Raw genomic sequence first — 17176 nt, 5'->3', positions numbered from 1 at the left:
GGGCGGGGCCAAGCGGCCCAGTATATAGCAGTAGCCCATTGGCTGACTCAGCCAGGAACTCCAGGGAGATGTGGCTCTGGAAGCAAGGCCTGATGGGAGGGAACCAGGCATAGCCCTGACCACCAAAGGTGTGCTTTGTCTGCTGGCACTCAGGACCATCATACATAGGAGGACACTTACATCTGGACAGAGAGAGACAGACAGACACATTTGTAGATACCATATTATATTCATTAAACAAATGCTATAGGCAGACACTTCTATAACAGGTGACATTGATTAATCCTGAGGCGGACTACAAATGCCTTCTAATTCAGTAGTTCTCAAATGTTTTCGTGCCAAGGACCCCCAACATGATATGTGTCACATATCATGAACTTGGGGTCATGTGATCAGTGACATCACGAAGATGTACTTTACAAGGCAAAGAGTACATCTTTGTGATGTCACTGATCACATGAACCCAGGTTCTAGACCTCCAGTTCTAGGCTAAAAGGAAAGGGGGGACTTCTTTATTATTTCTACACACAACAACTCTAAGGTATATTTATTATGACATAGTCTCTCCCCTTTAATGTTGTTGTTGTCTCTACAGCATATGATTAGAATAGAATGGAATAGATGATGGCAGCTTTTAAGATACAATAAATGAATAAATCCTTACCTGTATCCTAGCTCACTATCTAGGCAGTGTCCCCCATTGAGGCAGGGGTTCACTGGGTAGGAGGAGCAGGAGAGATGGGGCTTTTCCCTGGCGCCACAGCCACAGCGGGCCTCTGAAGATGCAGACACAGACACCAGGGATGTGTTCCCCGGGTTCAGAGCTACAGGGGCATGGCTAAAGGAGACAACACTGCTGCAGCCACCCGATTGGCTGCAGTCGGTGTAAGGGCACTCATCCACACCCACCTGAGAGATGGACACGCCCAAAGCTGCCTCCAGCTGTTTGACGTTGAGGTGAGCGAGGGTGGGAGAGGGGTCGTGGACACAGGAAGAGAGAGAAAGCAGAAGCAACATGGGTTAGCAATATATGCACTTGCAAGCTTATAAAGTTTATGAAATCTGGACTGCAGAGTTGTACTGTTTTTGGGTGTAACACAACATGATCAGAAACTACAGAGAACATTAAAAAACAAAACAAAACATCTTTTTTTGTTTGTTTTGGGAGGATGGGATTTTTTTTTATGTGGGATTAAATTTACTATGATCCCCAGACGTAAATACATATACAACACGTAAAGTTTGGATTTTATTGTGATTTGATTTACTTGACATTCAGTTAAAAAAGGAAATACATGCAGACAAGGATAAACAGTATTAAAAACTGCATACAAAGACATTACATTCTATAGACTCTAACATTGACAGGGAATTATACCCTATACAGAAAAAGCCCCAGCTTGGCTTTTCTAACCACCCGGCAGTAAACTGTCGACGACAGGAAATCTAAACAACTGCTTCTGGGCAGTTCGGCCTGCAAAAAAATAGTCTCATATTTATACACCAGTGAATAATTGATTAAGGCTCTCAGATATAGACCTACCTGTCTGTCTGTCTGTCTGTCTGTCTGTCTGTCTGTCTGTCTGTCTGTCTGTCTGTCTGTCTGTCTGTCTGTCTGTCTGTCTGTCTGTCTGTCTGTCTGTCTGTCTGTCTGTCTGTCTGTCTGTCTGTCTGTCTGTCTGTCTGTCTGTCTGTCTGTATGTCTGTCTGTATGTCTGTCTGTCTGTCTGTCTCTCTCTCTCTGTATAAGTATCTGTCCTATACCCTGGTCTTGGTATTTCAATGTCAGTGTGGCTGTGTTTGGTGATAGATGCTCATGCTGGCTATGCTACTAATTCTGGTGCGTTGTCCCCCTCCCTCCCTCTCTCGCCCTCTTATAAAAGCTGGGTTAGGTCACCAGCTGCATCCCTTAAATGGATCTGAAATATTTAACAATATTTGAGCAGTGTATGCGTGAATGGAATGAGTGTGTGCATACTATATGCATGTGCTTGTGTGGGTCTGAGAATTAAGTACACTGACTTGTTGAGGTGATTCATTCTGGTTTAAACGCACAAGTGTTGTATTTAACCTTGAGTAGCATGCATGGATGTGTGTGTGTGTGTATATCTGACAGAGCGTTAAATGGTGCATGTGCAAGTGTTTCTTAAAGTGCATCCTCAATTGTGGGTGCATGAGTTTTATGTTTAATTTATGCCTATTCAATCTATCATTAATCATCTTGGTACCTGATATCATTCATCTATGTGAGATGGTTGGTATACAGTATGCTTGTGATTACTGTATGTATACTTTACAGAACAAGTGTAAAAGTATAAATTAAACATAGTCCTATGATCTCCTATAATCAAATGGTCCTAATAGGGAAGCCGGGCCTTAATGTGCTTGATGAGAGTACGAAAAAAAGTCTTGTCACCTTGGCTCTGTTGGCCGCCACATAGCCCTGAAGCTTCTCAGATCTGTAGTACGGTGAGCCGTGAGCAGAAAACCACACGCTGAGCTCCCGCTCAGCGTGCCGGTTAGTGTCTGCCACAGAGAACACCTGGACATTGTCTGGATCAGTTTGCAGGACCTCAGCCAACACGGCACCCAGCCGTGAGAACTGACTCTCTTGACCTCCTCCGCTGCTGAAGAAATCCTCCATAGTAAGATCTGGAGGAGGATGGAGAGATAGGGGGGGGGGGGGGGGGGGGGGGGACAGAATGTGAGGCAGATGTGATGATAATGATGGGAGAAGAGAAGGATTAAAAACATAGAAAACGATAGAAAACGGTAGAAAACGGTAGAGACGACAACATGGAACTTAAGAGAAAATAACAGAGAAACTAGAAAAAATGCACAAGTCTCCATCAGGTCACGAACGAAAATGTGTAGGAGTAATGTAAACACATAATATATATATATTTTCTTTGCAAAAATGTGCCTCCTGGTGGCGCTATAATAGATAGGGCAATGTCAAAAAGGTGGTGATCACATGAATATAGAAATTGCGTGTACCGATTTGCGTGATGTATGGAGAAAATCTGTAGGAGAAAATTGCGACGGTAGGTCGTGTTTACTATGAAAACCAGCATTTCCCGTCAGTCAGTAGGTCAGTGCGTTGTGTCACGCCTCGACACGTCACGGCACCATATATGGAGAAGACTGGATCATCACCTAGATCTGCATATATGGAGCCGGCCAGCAACTCTATATCTGACCTCAAACCCTTAGATCTCCATATATGGAGCTGACCTGTTCTGACATTCCATATGTTGATACTACCCCATCCGTCCTTCCTCTTCGATGTCTCCCTTTTGACTGATACCTGTCCTTTCAAATTCTAGATGGGCCCGCCCCAAAGGTATTAGTAGAGTTCTCAACAGGCCCCAAAATGGCCCTACCTGGGCCCTCATCAAATCCTGTACACTCAAGACACTGCCCCCGCTGCCACCCTTAGATCTCCATATATGGAGCTGACCTGTTCTGACATTCCATATAGGCTATTGATCTGACCTCATCAAACCCTGTACACTCAAAACATGCTCCATGTATGGCCACATTGGCCAGTACAGAATCCATTCCATATGTTGATCTGACCCCCATTCCAAAGTGCCAGTGCTCGCCCAGCAGCCTCATGGTGTCACTATATTCTGGGAAAGTTTAACCAGAGGTTCGGAATTGGCATCCAGGGAGTGTGTGTGCACGGACGGACACACAGACGGACGGACAGACAGACATAAGGACGGACAGAGTGCTAAACATACTCTCTCCACATGCCTTCGGCCTGGTGGAGACAAAAAAATAAAAGCTGAGGAGAGAAAAAAGAGAAGAGAAAAGCACAGGAAGGAGGATAGGAAGGGATAGGAGAAAAGAAGGAAAATTAAAAGCAGTAGTCGAACAACTCAAAGCCCCCAGCTGGATGAGTGAGAAGCCAGTCAGATGTTGTGTGAGACTCCTGTGAGCCCAGTGCCTGAGGGAGCTGACAGCCAAGCGCCACTTTTCCCAGGTCACCCAGGGGACATGTCAGAGATACAAAAGCCTGGCCCCAAGGCACTCTGGCATACGTGACATCACATACATGTCAAGTATGGTTACCTTGGCAACTGAGTGACAGAATCACCTCTTGAGACGTGCATGTGTTTGCGTGGGAAGGAAAGATGTTTGTGGTGTGTGTGTGTTTGTGCGTGCGCACATGTGCTTGCGTGTATGTGTGTGCGCGTGTGTGTGTGGTGGGGGGGGGGTCCGGAGAAAGACCCAAAAGTGACAATATTTGACAACTGCCATCTTTATGCAAATATTGATCCAGTTAGTTTGTCAGGTATGCTCATGAGGGCTGTGTGACTCCAGCATGTTCAGTGGAAAAGGCTCGTTCATGTTGTACATGACCGATGGCTACTGTACCGCTTCTTGTCATGATGTTGACCCATCCACACCTTCTTACTCTATTTATATTAACGCAGGGGAATAAAAAGGATAAAATAGAAACAATGATAATGAGGGGGTAGAAAAGGGACTCACTGGACAGGCGTATGGAGGCAGCATTCTGAAGGGCCTCCTCAGGCAGCTCTGCCACCAGAACATCTGCAGTGGAGGTCACGTCAGGCCACGTCCTGTCTGACACACGGACCTGCAGGCTGTAGGAGCCTGGTGGAGTCCCCTCTCTGACACTGAGCTCACCAGAGTTCTGGTTCAGACTGAATAACCTAGACACAGAGACAGAGACAGAGACACAGAGACAGAGACAGAGACAGAGACAGAGACAGACAGAGAGAGACAGAGAGAGAGAGAGAGAGAGAGAGAGAGAGAGAGATTGTCAAGTGGTGATGAAAGTAGACTGCATCGTGAGAATTTGGCTTGGCAATTCAACTTTCAAATCAGCCCTCTCAGTCCACTCATTCTACTACAGCCGAAGTTTCAGAACCACAAATAACACACAGTTTTTAATTAAATTGGGCCCATACAGTGCCTGCATACAGTGTCCAGTCATGTATGTGACAGAACATTAATGTCTCTATGTTTAGTCTTTTTCAGAATTAAAAAACCTTTCTAGATTGTTAAATAATAATAATAAATGCACTCTGACATCGTAGGATACATACAAACAGCAAATGCCCACCATGTGAAAATGGTCAGTGGTGTGCCCCTCAACACACACACGCATATACACCTAATCCATCCTAACACCTAATATCCCCACATATTTAAAATGTGAGCTATCAGGGGAAACATGCAATATTGATGACTTCATTACAACATAAAACCTCTCTGCTACCCTAACCCCCGCACGCACGTGCGCGCACGCACGCACGCACCTTCTCCTGTTTCTTCCGTTGTGAAAACGAAACATACTCCAAAATAAAATCGACTTTTATCAAGGGCAGCTTGCGGTCAGTGAGACGCTAGGGATTCAGTGTCTTGCTCAAGGACACTCCACGAGGACGTGATGGATAAAGGTGGACAGGTGTCAGCTCTTAGCTGGAATAAACATGTTCCACAAGCCATTCTTATATGCCAGGCATGACATCATAGGATTCCCTGTTGGCCCTATGAGCTCAATACTGTAGCATTGCAGCATGTCATTTTCACTCAATACTATCAGCCAAGACAGACACTTTGCCCCTAATCGTGTGGCAAAGCCTAGCTTTGTTTTATCACCTCTGTCCATTCCAAATCCTGGACCAATCCATCACCCTTGTATGTATGTGTCCATCAGTCTGGGTTATAGTTCAATCAATGGTTCAGAGCATGCCAAGAGAGTGAGAATCACTCCTCTGGAATTATCACCACGTCATCCTTCCATCGCATCGTCTTCTTGCCGGCTATTTTTCCAGTGTCAAAGGTCAATGTCAGGGAGAGTATTACTGACGCCAGCCTGGAAGCGCTGGAAACGGAGGCCGGCTCCCTATTGGTTCACCAACCTATCCTATGAGCCCTCCCCTCCCCTCCCCTCCCCTCCCCAGTAGTACACAGTGGGTCACCAAATTTGGAGCGACCACCCACTGCACTGTTATTGGTTAGCAAAATACAAGGTTCACTCCAACTCCTATGCCACATTATTATTAATAATAATATATACAATTTATATATTGCTTTTCAAGGTACTCAAAGTCACTTTACAGAACAGAAAAATAACAACAATTTTATTATTCCTGGCTCATTCGTCCAGGCTTTGACAACATAACGCCTGCGGTCCCCGAGGCTATACTGAAGCTGTATTAGAAAGATAGACCTTTATTGATCCCACGAGGGAAATTCAGTTGTCATGGCAGTACTGACTGACGCAGTATTTGTGGCTTCATTCTGGGTCATTGAAGCCTTTCATAATCTCCTTCTCTGTAAAGTATTACTCTGATCTCATATTTCTTTTTTGGTCACTCTCCATATACTTCTCTGTGTGTGTATGTGTGTGCGTAAGCATAAATGGGTAACCAAAGCATGAGTCCTAGCTTTAAGAGTGAATTTCTCTAAAACAGAGCCACAGTCATTTCTTCAACTTGTGCCAGAGACACGAAAGTAAAGCACAAGCATTCTGGCCCAGGTTCAAACAAGGTTTGACAATGTGCCATGACAGTCACATAACTGTTAAACCTCGTTAAGGGTAGCCTTGCGACCTTCACAGGTCAGGGCGAGTCAGTTAATTAACCGTAAGCAAATCAAGCCAATCTCCGGCTGCGATCGAATGTGTGTTGCCGTGGGGAGTCTGTGTTATGTCACCCCTCTCGCCAGATACCGTATTAATGTAATACTTTAATGATTTGCCAGACGCTGGTGGCAAACACGCAACACAGCACTTTAGTGACAGAAAACAAATGGCTTTCAACCTCCTCATCTGGTGATATGGATATGAATGCGCTGATCCATACTGTGAACAAATTGCTATCTGCTGACTGGAGCAGGGAGGCAGTATGGTAATGTCTCTTTCTCCCTCCCATGGGTCCCTTTCTTCTCCGTCATCTCTTGTCGTCTCCCAGCATCCTCACCGGCCCCATTACAGGTGTCTCATTATAACGGAAGGTGCCAGGGAGCACAATCAGGTTCTCTTTCAACGCGTCTGTGTGAAGCCTCGCCTCATCAAACAAAACGAGCACCCTGTGTCACGCTTCACTGGGAATTTTCAATACCGTTCATTATGAAGTATTAATAATGCTGCTCCCGACAAGTTAGATCCCTCATTCTGTCCCTTCCTTTTTTCTTTTCTTTCAATCTCTCTTTCTCTATGCTAAAATTGTCTCTGTCCCATTTTTACTTCCTCTTTGTCATTCTCGCTCCCTTATTTCCATTCAATTTGCTCACTGTATAGGTCATGCGTTTTGCGTCTCTGCAGCTCTCCTAGTTAGTGGCACTCTGCAAGAGACACCTCACCACCGGATAATTTGATACTTTCACCTCAGCATGTCCCAAAATCATAAATATGTCTTGTGTCTTAAAAATATGGCTATTGGTGTCGTTTTAGTTTATAAATATTCACTATTCACAGAGTATTTAGCCCAAGATGGAATGGTACAGAGGCCAGAGGAGAAGCATATGTTTAAATCCCTTTCTGTTCTCTCCTTTTCCCACTCTACTGCTGCCCTTTACGTTCACATTCTCTCCAATTTCTCTGCTCCTTCTTTTACTTCTTCTTTTCTATATTTCTTTGACTGAGAAACTTCTGTCCATCTACTTTCTCTTTGCATACCTCTACTATCTCCCTCGCTGCCACTTTTAAGTGGTGCAGATTTAAGAGTGTTTTGTTAGGCAGAGGAGATCAACGTACCTTGTGGATTTCCCTTCAAAGTGGTAAACCTTTTCACTCCAGTCATCAAGGTCTGGGGATTGAACTTGTCCGAGCACTGTCGTCGGGAGAACACCTAGGGGTTGGAATACATAAATACATGGAAACAACAAGAAAAGGAATTAGCATCTGACCCACAACGGTACCATCTGAAGAAAGAAATGGAAGTGAAATTGAAGGGGTCTTTAAGAAGATAAGGTGTCATTAGCACTTATGGGCACGGTTTGAAGGCACAGCGGGGGATGCAATGAATGTTAGCACTAGCATTCAATTTCCCTCCAAGAAAAACAAATAACAGAATGCTGTAATCTCGTTAGCTGTGAAATCGACAGCTTTCTAAAACATGGCTCCTGTTTATGTGCCCGTCAAACCTGGGACTTGATTTAATTGTTTGCTTCATGGCATGTTGTTGAGGTACGTGATGAATTCGCATTAGGGGTTAATGTACTTTCATCTGGAACAAGCCCCCAAGAAGGGATCCACTAAAAATACATTACAGAGAACCTCCGTTTTTCCAGCAAATTATGAAAAGCTGACAGATGGTATATAACACTAAATAAGTGATGTGGGGGCTGCTGCAAGGGACTGTAAGCAGTCATGTGTGGCAATACTGGCAAGCAGCTTCTTAACCCGTTAAGACCGGAGGCTGATTCTACAAATGCCTTCTAAATCAGTGCTTATCAAAGGTTTTCGTGCCGGACCCCCCATTGGAAAATATCTTGTGCAAGATTACAAATTCAAAACTATTCAAACTTGAAATGGTTTTTCAAATATTGCTCAGTCAAATTTGAATTCAAGTACTAGAGTACTTGCTTTTAAATATACAATATTTAAGAATTCAAAAGTACATTCTTAAAAAAAATACTTTTAAAAGTACAACAAGATCGATAATAGTGAAAAGAGCAGATCTACAATCTCACAGTTTGCAATTATCACTATTTGAAATAGGGCTTAAAGGACAAGTCCGGGCTAAAACAACATATAGCATTCTTTTCCTATATTGATCCCAAATATAGTAATATACACACACACACAAACACACACACGCACGCACGCACACGCCTTGGTTGTCCCACACAAGCCACCAGTCTGCTAAACAGACCAACGTGGGGTGAAATATGTGCGTTTATGCTTTGTTTCCTAATGTAATATGTATGTATGTATGTATGTAATATGTATATGTAAATATATAAAGTAAAGTAAATAAATCACATCCACTCCACTCCTTGTGAGACGTCGTCATGAAACTGAGACTATGGTGGCTTGTGTGGGACAACCAAGACATGAGCGTGTGTAATGACAACTAATATCAGATTTAATAAAATAAAAAATTAATAAAATAAATCTTTTGACCGCAACAAATAGCATTAGTAGTGATATGCTTATATGGGCTCCACTCTATGCTATGGGGGCTGCTGGGGCCAGTCATTTGGGATCAATATAAGTAGGACAAAAAAGGCTATATGTTATTTTAGTCCGAACTTGTCCTTAAACTTTTCCCTTCCTAGAAACACAGTGGATTCAAAAGAACAATATCTGTCTTTGACATGTAGTGGAGTGAAAGTCATATAATAAGTAAAATACAGATACAGATATACTGTATACATATTTTTACTTAAGTAAAGTACAATACTCAAGTGTACTTCATTACTGTCCACCACAGATTGAATATATCTGAAATCCAGCATGCCAAAAACATCTATAAAACCATAACTTACCATCGTAGCTGTAGACAATGAAGCTGGTGTGACCCGGAGAGTGGGGGTGGTCATTCCTGTCACCGATGACGACCGTCAGTGTACTGGTGGAGCTCATTGGAGGGTTGCCGCTGTCAATCATAAGAATAGGGAGGCGGTATTCCTTCTGCCGCTCACGGTCAAAGGTACGCAGGGCAGTGACAGCAGCGCTGCCGTTACGCAGGTCGGTCAGGTTGAAGTTGGTGGCGTCAGAGGTCAGCATGAGGAGGCGGATGGAGAAGGGGCTGCCGTTGGGCGAGGTGTCACGGTCAGTAGCATGCAGTAGAACAGAGGTTTCGTTCATGTGCACGGCCTGCGGTGCCGCACTGTTCTCCCAGACGATGGGCCTGTATGGCACCTCCAACTCTGGCCCATTGTCATTGACATCTAACACGCTGACCATGACGATGGCAGTGCCCGTGAGGGATGGGCTGCCCGTGTCTGTGGCCAGGACCATGATTCTGTGCTGTGACACTCTTTCCCTGTCCAGAGAATTGGCCACTACCACCCATCCGGACTGGTCCACGAGGAACTGCCCGTATGGGTCAGAGTCTTTTGAAATGCCATATGAAAAGCGTCCATTTTGGCCAGAGTCAAGATCAGCGGCTGAAACCTGAGCGACAATTGTTCCAACTGGGACGTCCTCAGACATGGCCGGTGCCTCATAAAACTGTGGGAAGAAGACGGGGGCGTGGTCATTGGAGTCTTCCACTTGGACCAGGCAATACGCCAGACTGAAGAAGTCAGCATCTTCTGCCCTCACCGTCAAGTTGAAAGTTCTCTCATGGGGCTTCTCAAAGTCAATCTTCTTCTTGAGTCTAATGACTCCACGCCGGTTCACCTTGTCTGTCTCCACAAAGAACTTCCTGTCCTCGTCACCCCCAACAATGCTGAAGGTTACCATGGCATTCTCACCCTGGTCTCCATCAGTGGCAGAAACCGTGAGGACCTCACTGTTGACCTCCAGCTCCTCAGCCACCTGAGGACAATCATGTCATATCATATCATATCATATCTTTAACTGTAACTTCATTCTATCATACCATTTGATTTAGAATCATTTATTTGCATACATCTAATACTTTTTCTGCACAACTACTGTATACTCCACTATTCAATTGAGTCAATTCCATATTAGTATACACAACGATATTAGCATTATTATAAAGTATTTTTTAAATGTTCTATTATGACCTAGCCCTTTAATAAATGTTTTGTATTTTATGAAGGAAGCAAACACCTACAGTACAGTAGCCTGTGCTGTAGCACGTCACACATAATTAGATACAAAAAGAACATAATCTAATATAATAAAAGGTTTTGATAAAGTGATCCCACCTGTGCCGTGTAGACCCTCTGGGTGAAGACTGGTGGGTGGTCGTTTACATCGGAGACCAAAATGGTGGCCGTCCCTGTCCCTGCCAACCCTCCCCCATCTCTGGCCTCAACTACTACTAGGTATCGCTCTTCCACCTCACGGTCTAACGAGCGCAGAACCGTATAGATGGTCCCTGTCACACGGTTGATGGAGAACAGATTGAGGTTGATCTCGTTGCGAACGTTCTGGACAATGTGATAGGTCAGAACAGCATTTTTCCCCTCCTTGGGATCATCCAGGTCTGTGGCTTGCATCTCCATGACAGACGTATCAGCGGGTGAGTTCTCAGGCACGTTGCCGATGAAGCACCCAGCCGCGTCTAGTGTCGAGCACGGGAACGACGGTGCATTGTCATTGATGTCACGAACCTCCAGTAGGACGTCTGCGAATCCAGTGAGTCCTGCCCCTGCCTCGTCTGTGGCAAGGACCAGGAATCTCCAAGCGGGGCGCTCTTCGCGGTCTAGGCGCCGCTGGGCATAGATTCTACCTGTCAGCTCATCAATGGAAAACTCACTTCCTGCTCCCTGCCCATGGAGAGAGTAACGGAGTGCCGTCTGGTCAGCCTCCTGGTCGGGATCTGTGGCCGACACCTGGCAAGGTCAAAGGTCAGACAAATACACTGTTAAGGCCTATTCATAGTCTGGATCTGTGGCCGACACCTGGCAAGGTCAGAGGTCAGACAAATACACTGTTAAGGCCTATTCATAGTCTGGATCTGTGGCCGACACCTGGCAAGGTCAAAGGTCAGACAAATACACTGTTAAGGCCTATTCATAGTCTGGATCTGTGGCCGACACCTGGCAAGGTCAGAGGTCAGACAAATACACTGTTAAGGCCTATTCATAGTCTGGATCTGTGGCCGACACCTGGCAAGGTCAAAGGTCAGACAAATACACTGTTAAGGCCTATTCATAGTCTGGATCTGTGGCCGACACCTGGCAAGGTCAGAGGTCAGATAAAATACACTGTTACCAATCTGTGGCCGACACCTGGCAAGGTCAGACAATACACTGTTACCGAACCATGAAACTCAATAGTACCATGTAGTCCCAAAAGGTGTACAGTATATAGCATTTTTGGTTAACACTTTACTTAACCCATTTTGACCTGAGATCAGATTCTAAAAATGTCTTCTACGTCCTGACAGTTTTCTGAAAAAGCTATGTTTCTATGTCAGTCGTTCTTCGATTTTTCAATAGCTAAAGCATAACATAATGCTAACACCAAAAGGGGTTCCCATTATAATCACATATATAATGCATTACAATGCACTCATACGACTTCATAACACTTGATATAAGTGTTTATAATTATGCATAACAATATATAACTCCTTGAACATTGATAATAGATTCCCCTGCTCCCTGCACCCACCCCTCTTTCTCTGTAAATATACATTTTGATTCTATTGAGTTTTGTATTGTATTGTATTGTATTGTATTGTATTGTATACAATGGACCATAATGGAAACAAGCCCCCTGGGGCTTTCTGTATTACCTTTTTAGCATAATCTTTGATACCTGTACTGTCAACAATCGTGTTAAAAATAATTCAAACAATCAATCAATCAATCAATCACAAACAATGTTCGTGAAGTATTATAAATGCTGTGCTGCTCATAATGCATTCAGCGGAAATGCACATTTTAAGTGTCTTCATAGACACTTTGCAAGTGCATTATAATGCATTTTAAATGTGATTATAATGCATTATTATAGACCCAACCGTTAATTAAAGTGTTACCACTGTGTTTGTAGCTGCACATTTTGTGCTAAAGTTATAGAAATACATTCCGTTGTTACAAGCAGAAGTAAAAAGAGTTTTTACAACAACAAAACAACTTTATATTCATGTAGTAAATTCAAGAAGCTATTTCTGCTTTCCAACTCAGTTATATTTTAAATTTATATTGCTTTTCCACTGAAAACCTTTTTTAGGCACTTCAAATAAGCATCGACCAAAGTATCTGAAAACAACAGCACCTGCATGCAGAAAGAAAACGGGATAATTAACACTCCTTTTTGTTATCTTTCCAAATGAGGGACAAGACACTGCTGCTGACACGCACGCATGCACACAAACACACACACACACACACACACACACACACAAACACACGCTTGCGCGCACACACGCACACACACACACACACACACACACACACACACACACACACACACACAAACACAAACACAAACACACACAACTGTCACTGCGACGTACAATGCAATTAAAAGTTCATAAATGCCAACAAAAGGAAGAGAAATTGTTTTTTTTCCCTTCTCTCCTTTGCTCACCAGAGGGTTTGTTTACAGAAGCCTTTGAAGTTTTGCCTCTCCCCCTCCCCCTCCTGGCTGCTCTTCCTGACAATTCAAGTGCGGAGACAATATCGAAGGCGAGCAGTCGTGCCGCGGCGGAGGAAGCCGCCACGCAGGTGAAGTCAAGAAATATTCATTTCAAATTGGATTTCCTCCTCGTTCGCTATCTGCAGAATTGTATTAATATGTGGGGTGAAAGCGGGGTGCTTTTGGGAGGGGCCGGGTGCTGCACGCTGGAAAAACTATTGAGAGCATTAGCGAGGAACCGAGTGCGCATCAAATCAATTCCACCAGGCGAGGGGATGCAGACCTGGTTTGAAGACCCGATGACACATGCCTTTCTCTAGGATTACTGCCATGCCCTCTCCAATGTGATACTTTTTAAATCTGATTTACCTTGGCGACATTTACATATTACAGTGAATTACTGAGGATAGGTGTGACGAAAGGTGGTTGGAAACAGCAATGGAAAAAAAGGAGGTCGTCCTTGATTTTCCTGAAACAACTTTTCATAAAACAGGCTCTTCTGTCCAGACTCTCCAGAGGTTGTTTTTACATATCACCATCTCAAAGCACGTACATGCCAGTATCAGATGATATTGTGTTAACCAATGTCACACATGTGTGATGTGTTAGTGTTTTTGCACTATATACCTTCTGAGGTGAGGCCTGAGGGGAAGTTTCTTCCTAGGCTAAGCGTGACAAATTGCATTCTGTTGGTCTACATCAAACCTGATATGTTTTCACATACTGTTCATATAAACAGATATAGTATCTGAACAACAATCTTCTTCATAGTGGTGCTCAGACCTGGCATTCAAAAGGTGTTTTGGTTCACCGTCTTTGTACAACAGCGTTAGGCGTTAGGTTAGCCAATTCCTAAACTAACGGACATTTGAGCATACAGGAGTACAGCTTGGAAGACATTTGAGCAATAAGTCTAAATGGGAGCCAGACTGGATCTAAGCAAATCCAAACAAAGACATGAATGAAACCCAGAAATGAAACCCAGCCAAGCCAACCAGCACTTACTCACATTTTCCCTTCCACCTGCCAATCATTAGCCCCTTGAACCCAAGCATCCCTACTCTGGGACTAACAATCGGCTAAAATAGTAGATAGAAGCTCATAACATGTCACTAAGTGATGTGTTTAGTAGATCAGTTATTTTCAGTGAAGATATTTAATGTAGAGTGAAAACAGGAGGGGATTTGGGAATCCGGTCAACTAAGTATAGGGTTTAAGTGGCTAGGCAAACTATAATAATAATAATAATAACTTTATATAGCACCTTTCCAAAAACAAGTTTACAAAGGGCTTTACAGATAATAATAGCAGTAAAAATACAGTAAGAATCAAAAAACATGCAAACACAATACAACATTTCACAAAAAGGCTGTGCAATAACTAGTCAAAAGATGTTTAGTTTCACTTCAGTCCTCAATACCTGGCAGTCGCTCAAAAAGGGAAGTGAAAGGCAAGTGCCTCATTCTAAGGGTGTGCCCGGGGCCACACTTTGGATACCATGTACCATGTATGGAATGGTAGAAAGTAAGTAAATGTATTTAAGTAAAGGATTTTCACTTTCTACTCCACTACACCTCAGAGGCAAATAGTGTAGTTTCTAATCCGCTACAATTATTTGAAAATAGCTGATCTACAAGCTCACAACATGTTAACTTTAGAAAAAACCAGAAATGTGACATCATGAGTAGGCTACTTTTGCTTTGGTAATTATAGGTAGTTTGATGCCAACAGCTACTCAAGTAAAATTGAATACAGGCCTTTTTACCTATATGTCTATATACTGTATCTAAAATGTGGTAATGCTACCTTTCAGAGTACTTGTGGCAGCACTTCATGTACACTGACCTCTAAGACAAAGACGGGCAGCTGGGTGAGCTCCTCTGTGACGGCCGCGTGGTACTCCGTCTGGCCAAAGACAGGCGCCTCGTCGTTGCGGTTGACCACCTGGACCACCACCAGGGTCTCGTTTTCCCACTTCCCATCGGAGGCGACCAGCCGCAGCTCGTACCTCTGCTCCATCTCGTAGTCCAGGGGCTGAGCCACGAAGATGGTGCCCACCTCGGGCTCTACGTCGAAGGTGCCCATGATGTTGCCGGCGGTGATCTGGTAGCGCAGCTTAGCGTTGGCACCTGGATGGGTGTGGTGGTGGTGACATGTGAAGACAAATCTTTGCAAGTATTTACGCACTTTGATCATTTAGACACTTTATTATCACAGAAAACTTGGCCAGTTAAATAACCTGTTTTGGGCATGTCATTATTATTATTCTGTGAAATTAACACAATTAACCCTAACCCTAACCCTAACCCTGTTTTTTGCAGGACTCAGGACTCAGGACAATAAATAACATAAGAAATACCAAGTATCTGGGCTCAGGAGACAGGGCATGTGCATGTGTGTGCGACTGTGCATGTGTGCATATGTCTGTGTGTCTGTGCGTATGTCTGTGTGCCTGTGCGTGCGTATGTGGAGGAGGAGGAGACTAGGTTGGTGTGTGTTTTGGGGTGTGGGTGTATTGTTTTTGTCAGACAGCCTGGTTTTCGGTGGCGAGAGAGACTGGAATTATGTCCATGCATAAACAACACTAATATAAACAAGCAGCAATATGCATTTGGTTGGCAGCAGACATGATGTACGCTCACGCACTGTGGATGCAAACACACACAAGTCATCCTCTCCTGCTCCCCATGCACAGCTCAGTGCTCACACCAACAGAATATTCCTCCACTAATCTGCTGTGAGTCACCCACTGTGGACAGGGGCTATCAAATATTTGGGAGGAAAACACGCTTTTCCCCTCACAGCGGGGCTCATTAGATGGACTCTGTTTCTCTCTCTCTCTCTCTCTCTCTCTGTGTGTCTCCTAAGGCACTGTACATAAATATGTCACTGTCGGCTGGAAAGCTTGTACGTAAAACTAAAAAGTTAGTTATTATTTAGTCACAAGACGGCGACTTGTGACTAAATGGCAAATAGCATGGCAGATCTATATCACTTTGAGTGGTGCAACCACTCCCTTACGGAGCTACAGTACTGTATGTGTGTGGCTGGGTGGGTGGCTGGCTGGGTGGGTCTGAGCACGAAAACAGCATGGTTGTTTTTCAGCACCTGTGCGCAACCTAACGCACACACAAACACACACACGCACATATTAATATATGATGATTTCGGGTCTTTGCAGTCTGGAACAAAAATACAAAATAAAAAAAATCACCCTCTTCCAATAAAACATTATGTTGAGAAGTTCAAAAATATATATTTCCGGCTGAATTAATCACACAAATATAAACAACAAAGCAACACAGTATATCTGTTTCTGAGTCACTGTTCAGTACGCTCATTTACGTCATCAAGCGTGTGTACGACAAGAGAGAAGAATATAATGGAAAATAAAGTCTGGGGTTAAAAAGAACATGGAGCTAGCGGACCCCAGGCCAGAAATAATGAGTTTTCCCCCGTTACAAGCAGGAGTTGTGCAGAGAACAAAGGTGAGTGCCGGGAACGGTTAAAAAAACGTTTTTTTTTGTAGCTGCAGTTGAAGCCAGATGTTGTTGGACATAATGTGAAAACTATTCATTTTCATGTTGCTGGCTTCCATTGAAAATGAATAGTAGACTGTGGCTTTGTATCTGCCAGTGTGAACATAACAAAGGACCTTTACTTTACAAATCTTTCCATTCATTCCAACTTACATTTCTAAGTACCCAGGGGGCAAAGGGGGTTGACCTGCATTTGCCATGACCTCAAAGGTTGTCCACCAGAAATAGTATCTATGACCCCGTAGGATCACAACCTATATGGACAACCCGGTCAATTTTTTGCTGGAAGTCCAATATGGCCGCCGCAATATTGGCCCCTATTAGTTATAACGGGGGGTGAATAGGGCAAAATTTTAAACCAAAACCAAAATCCACGAAACTTCTCAGGTTGATCAATGATATAAATATGAAAAAAAATTGT

The 17176-nt window shown here is 43.8% G+C and overlaps 1 protein-coding gene across 1 annotated transcript in view; it reads right to left on the bottom strand.

The window, feature by feature from the left end:
• The window catches only part of LOC310856776 (neural-cadherin), a gene marked incomplete at both ends in the record, with an annotated part of 169146 nt that overhangs the window by 11626 nt on the left and 140344 nt on the right, over positions 1-17176 (bottom strand). Inside the window, 8 exons of the mRNA XM_083762251.1 lie at positions 1-182; positions 665-942; positions 2417-2652; positions 4501-4685; positions 7739-7832; positions 9475-10471; positions 10831-11460; positions 15062-15345. The exon at positions 1-182 is cut by the window's left edge and continues 33 nt beyond it. Of these exons, the coding sequence (XP_083618377.1) occupies positions 1-182; positions 665-942; positions 2417-2652; positions 4501-4685; positions 7739-7832; positions 9475-10471; positions 10831-11460; positions 15062-15345 (2886 nt within the window). The remainder of the gene's footprint in view (positions 183-664; positions 943-2416; positions 2653-4500; positions 4686-7738; positions 7833-9474; positions 10472-10830; positions 11461-15061; positions 15346-17176) is intronic.

This window comes from Protomyctophum parallelum (assembly GCF_964188405.1).
Source record: "Protomyctophum parallelum genome assembly, chromosome: 3".
Classification (NCBI taxonomy): Eukaryota; Metazoa; Chordata; class Actinopteri; order Myctophiformes; family Myctophidae; genus Protomyctophum; species Protomyctophum parallelum.
Note: the sequence above shows the minus strand (reverse complement) of the source record. Positions and strands in the feature narration are given on the sequence as shown.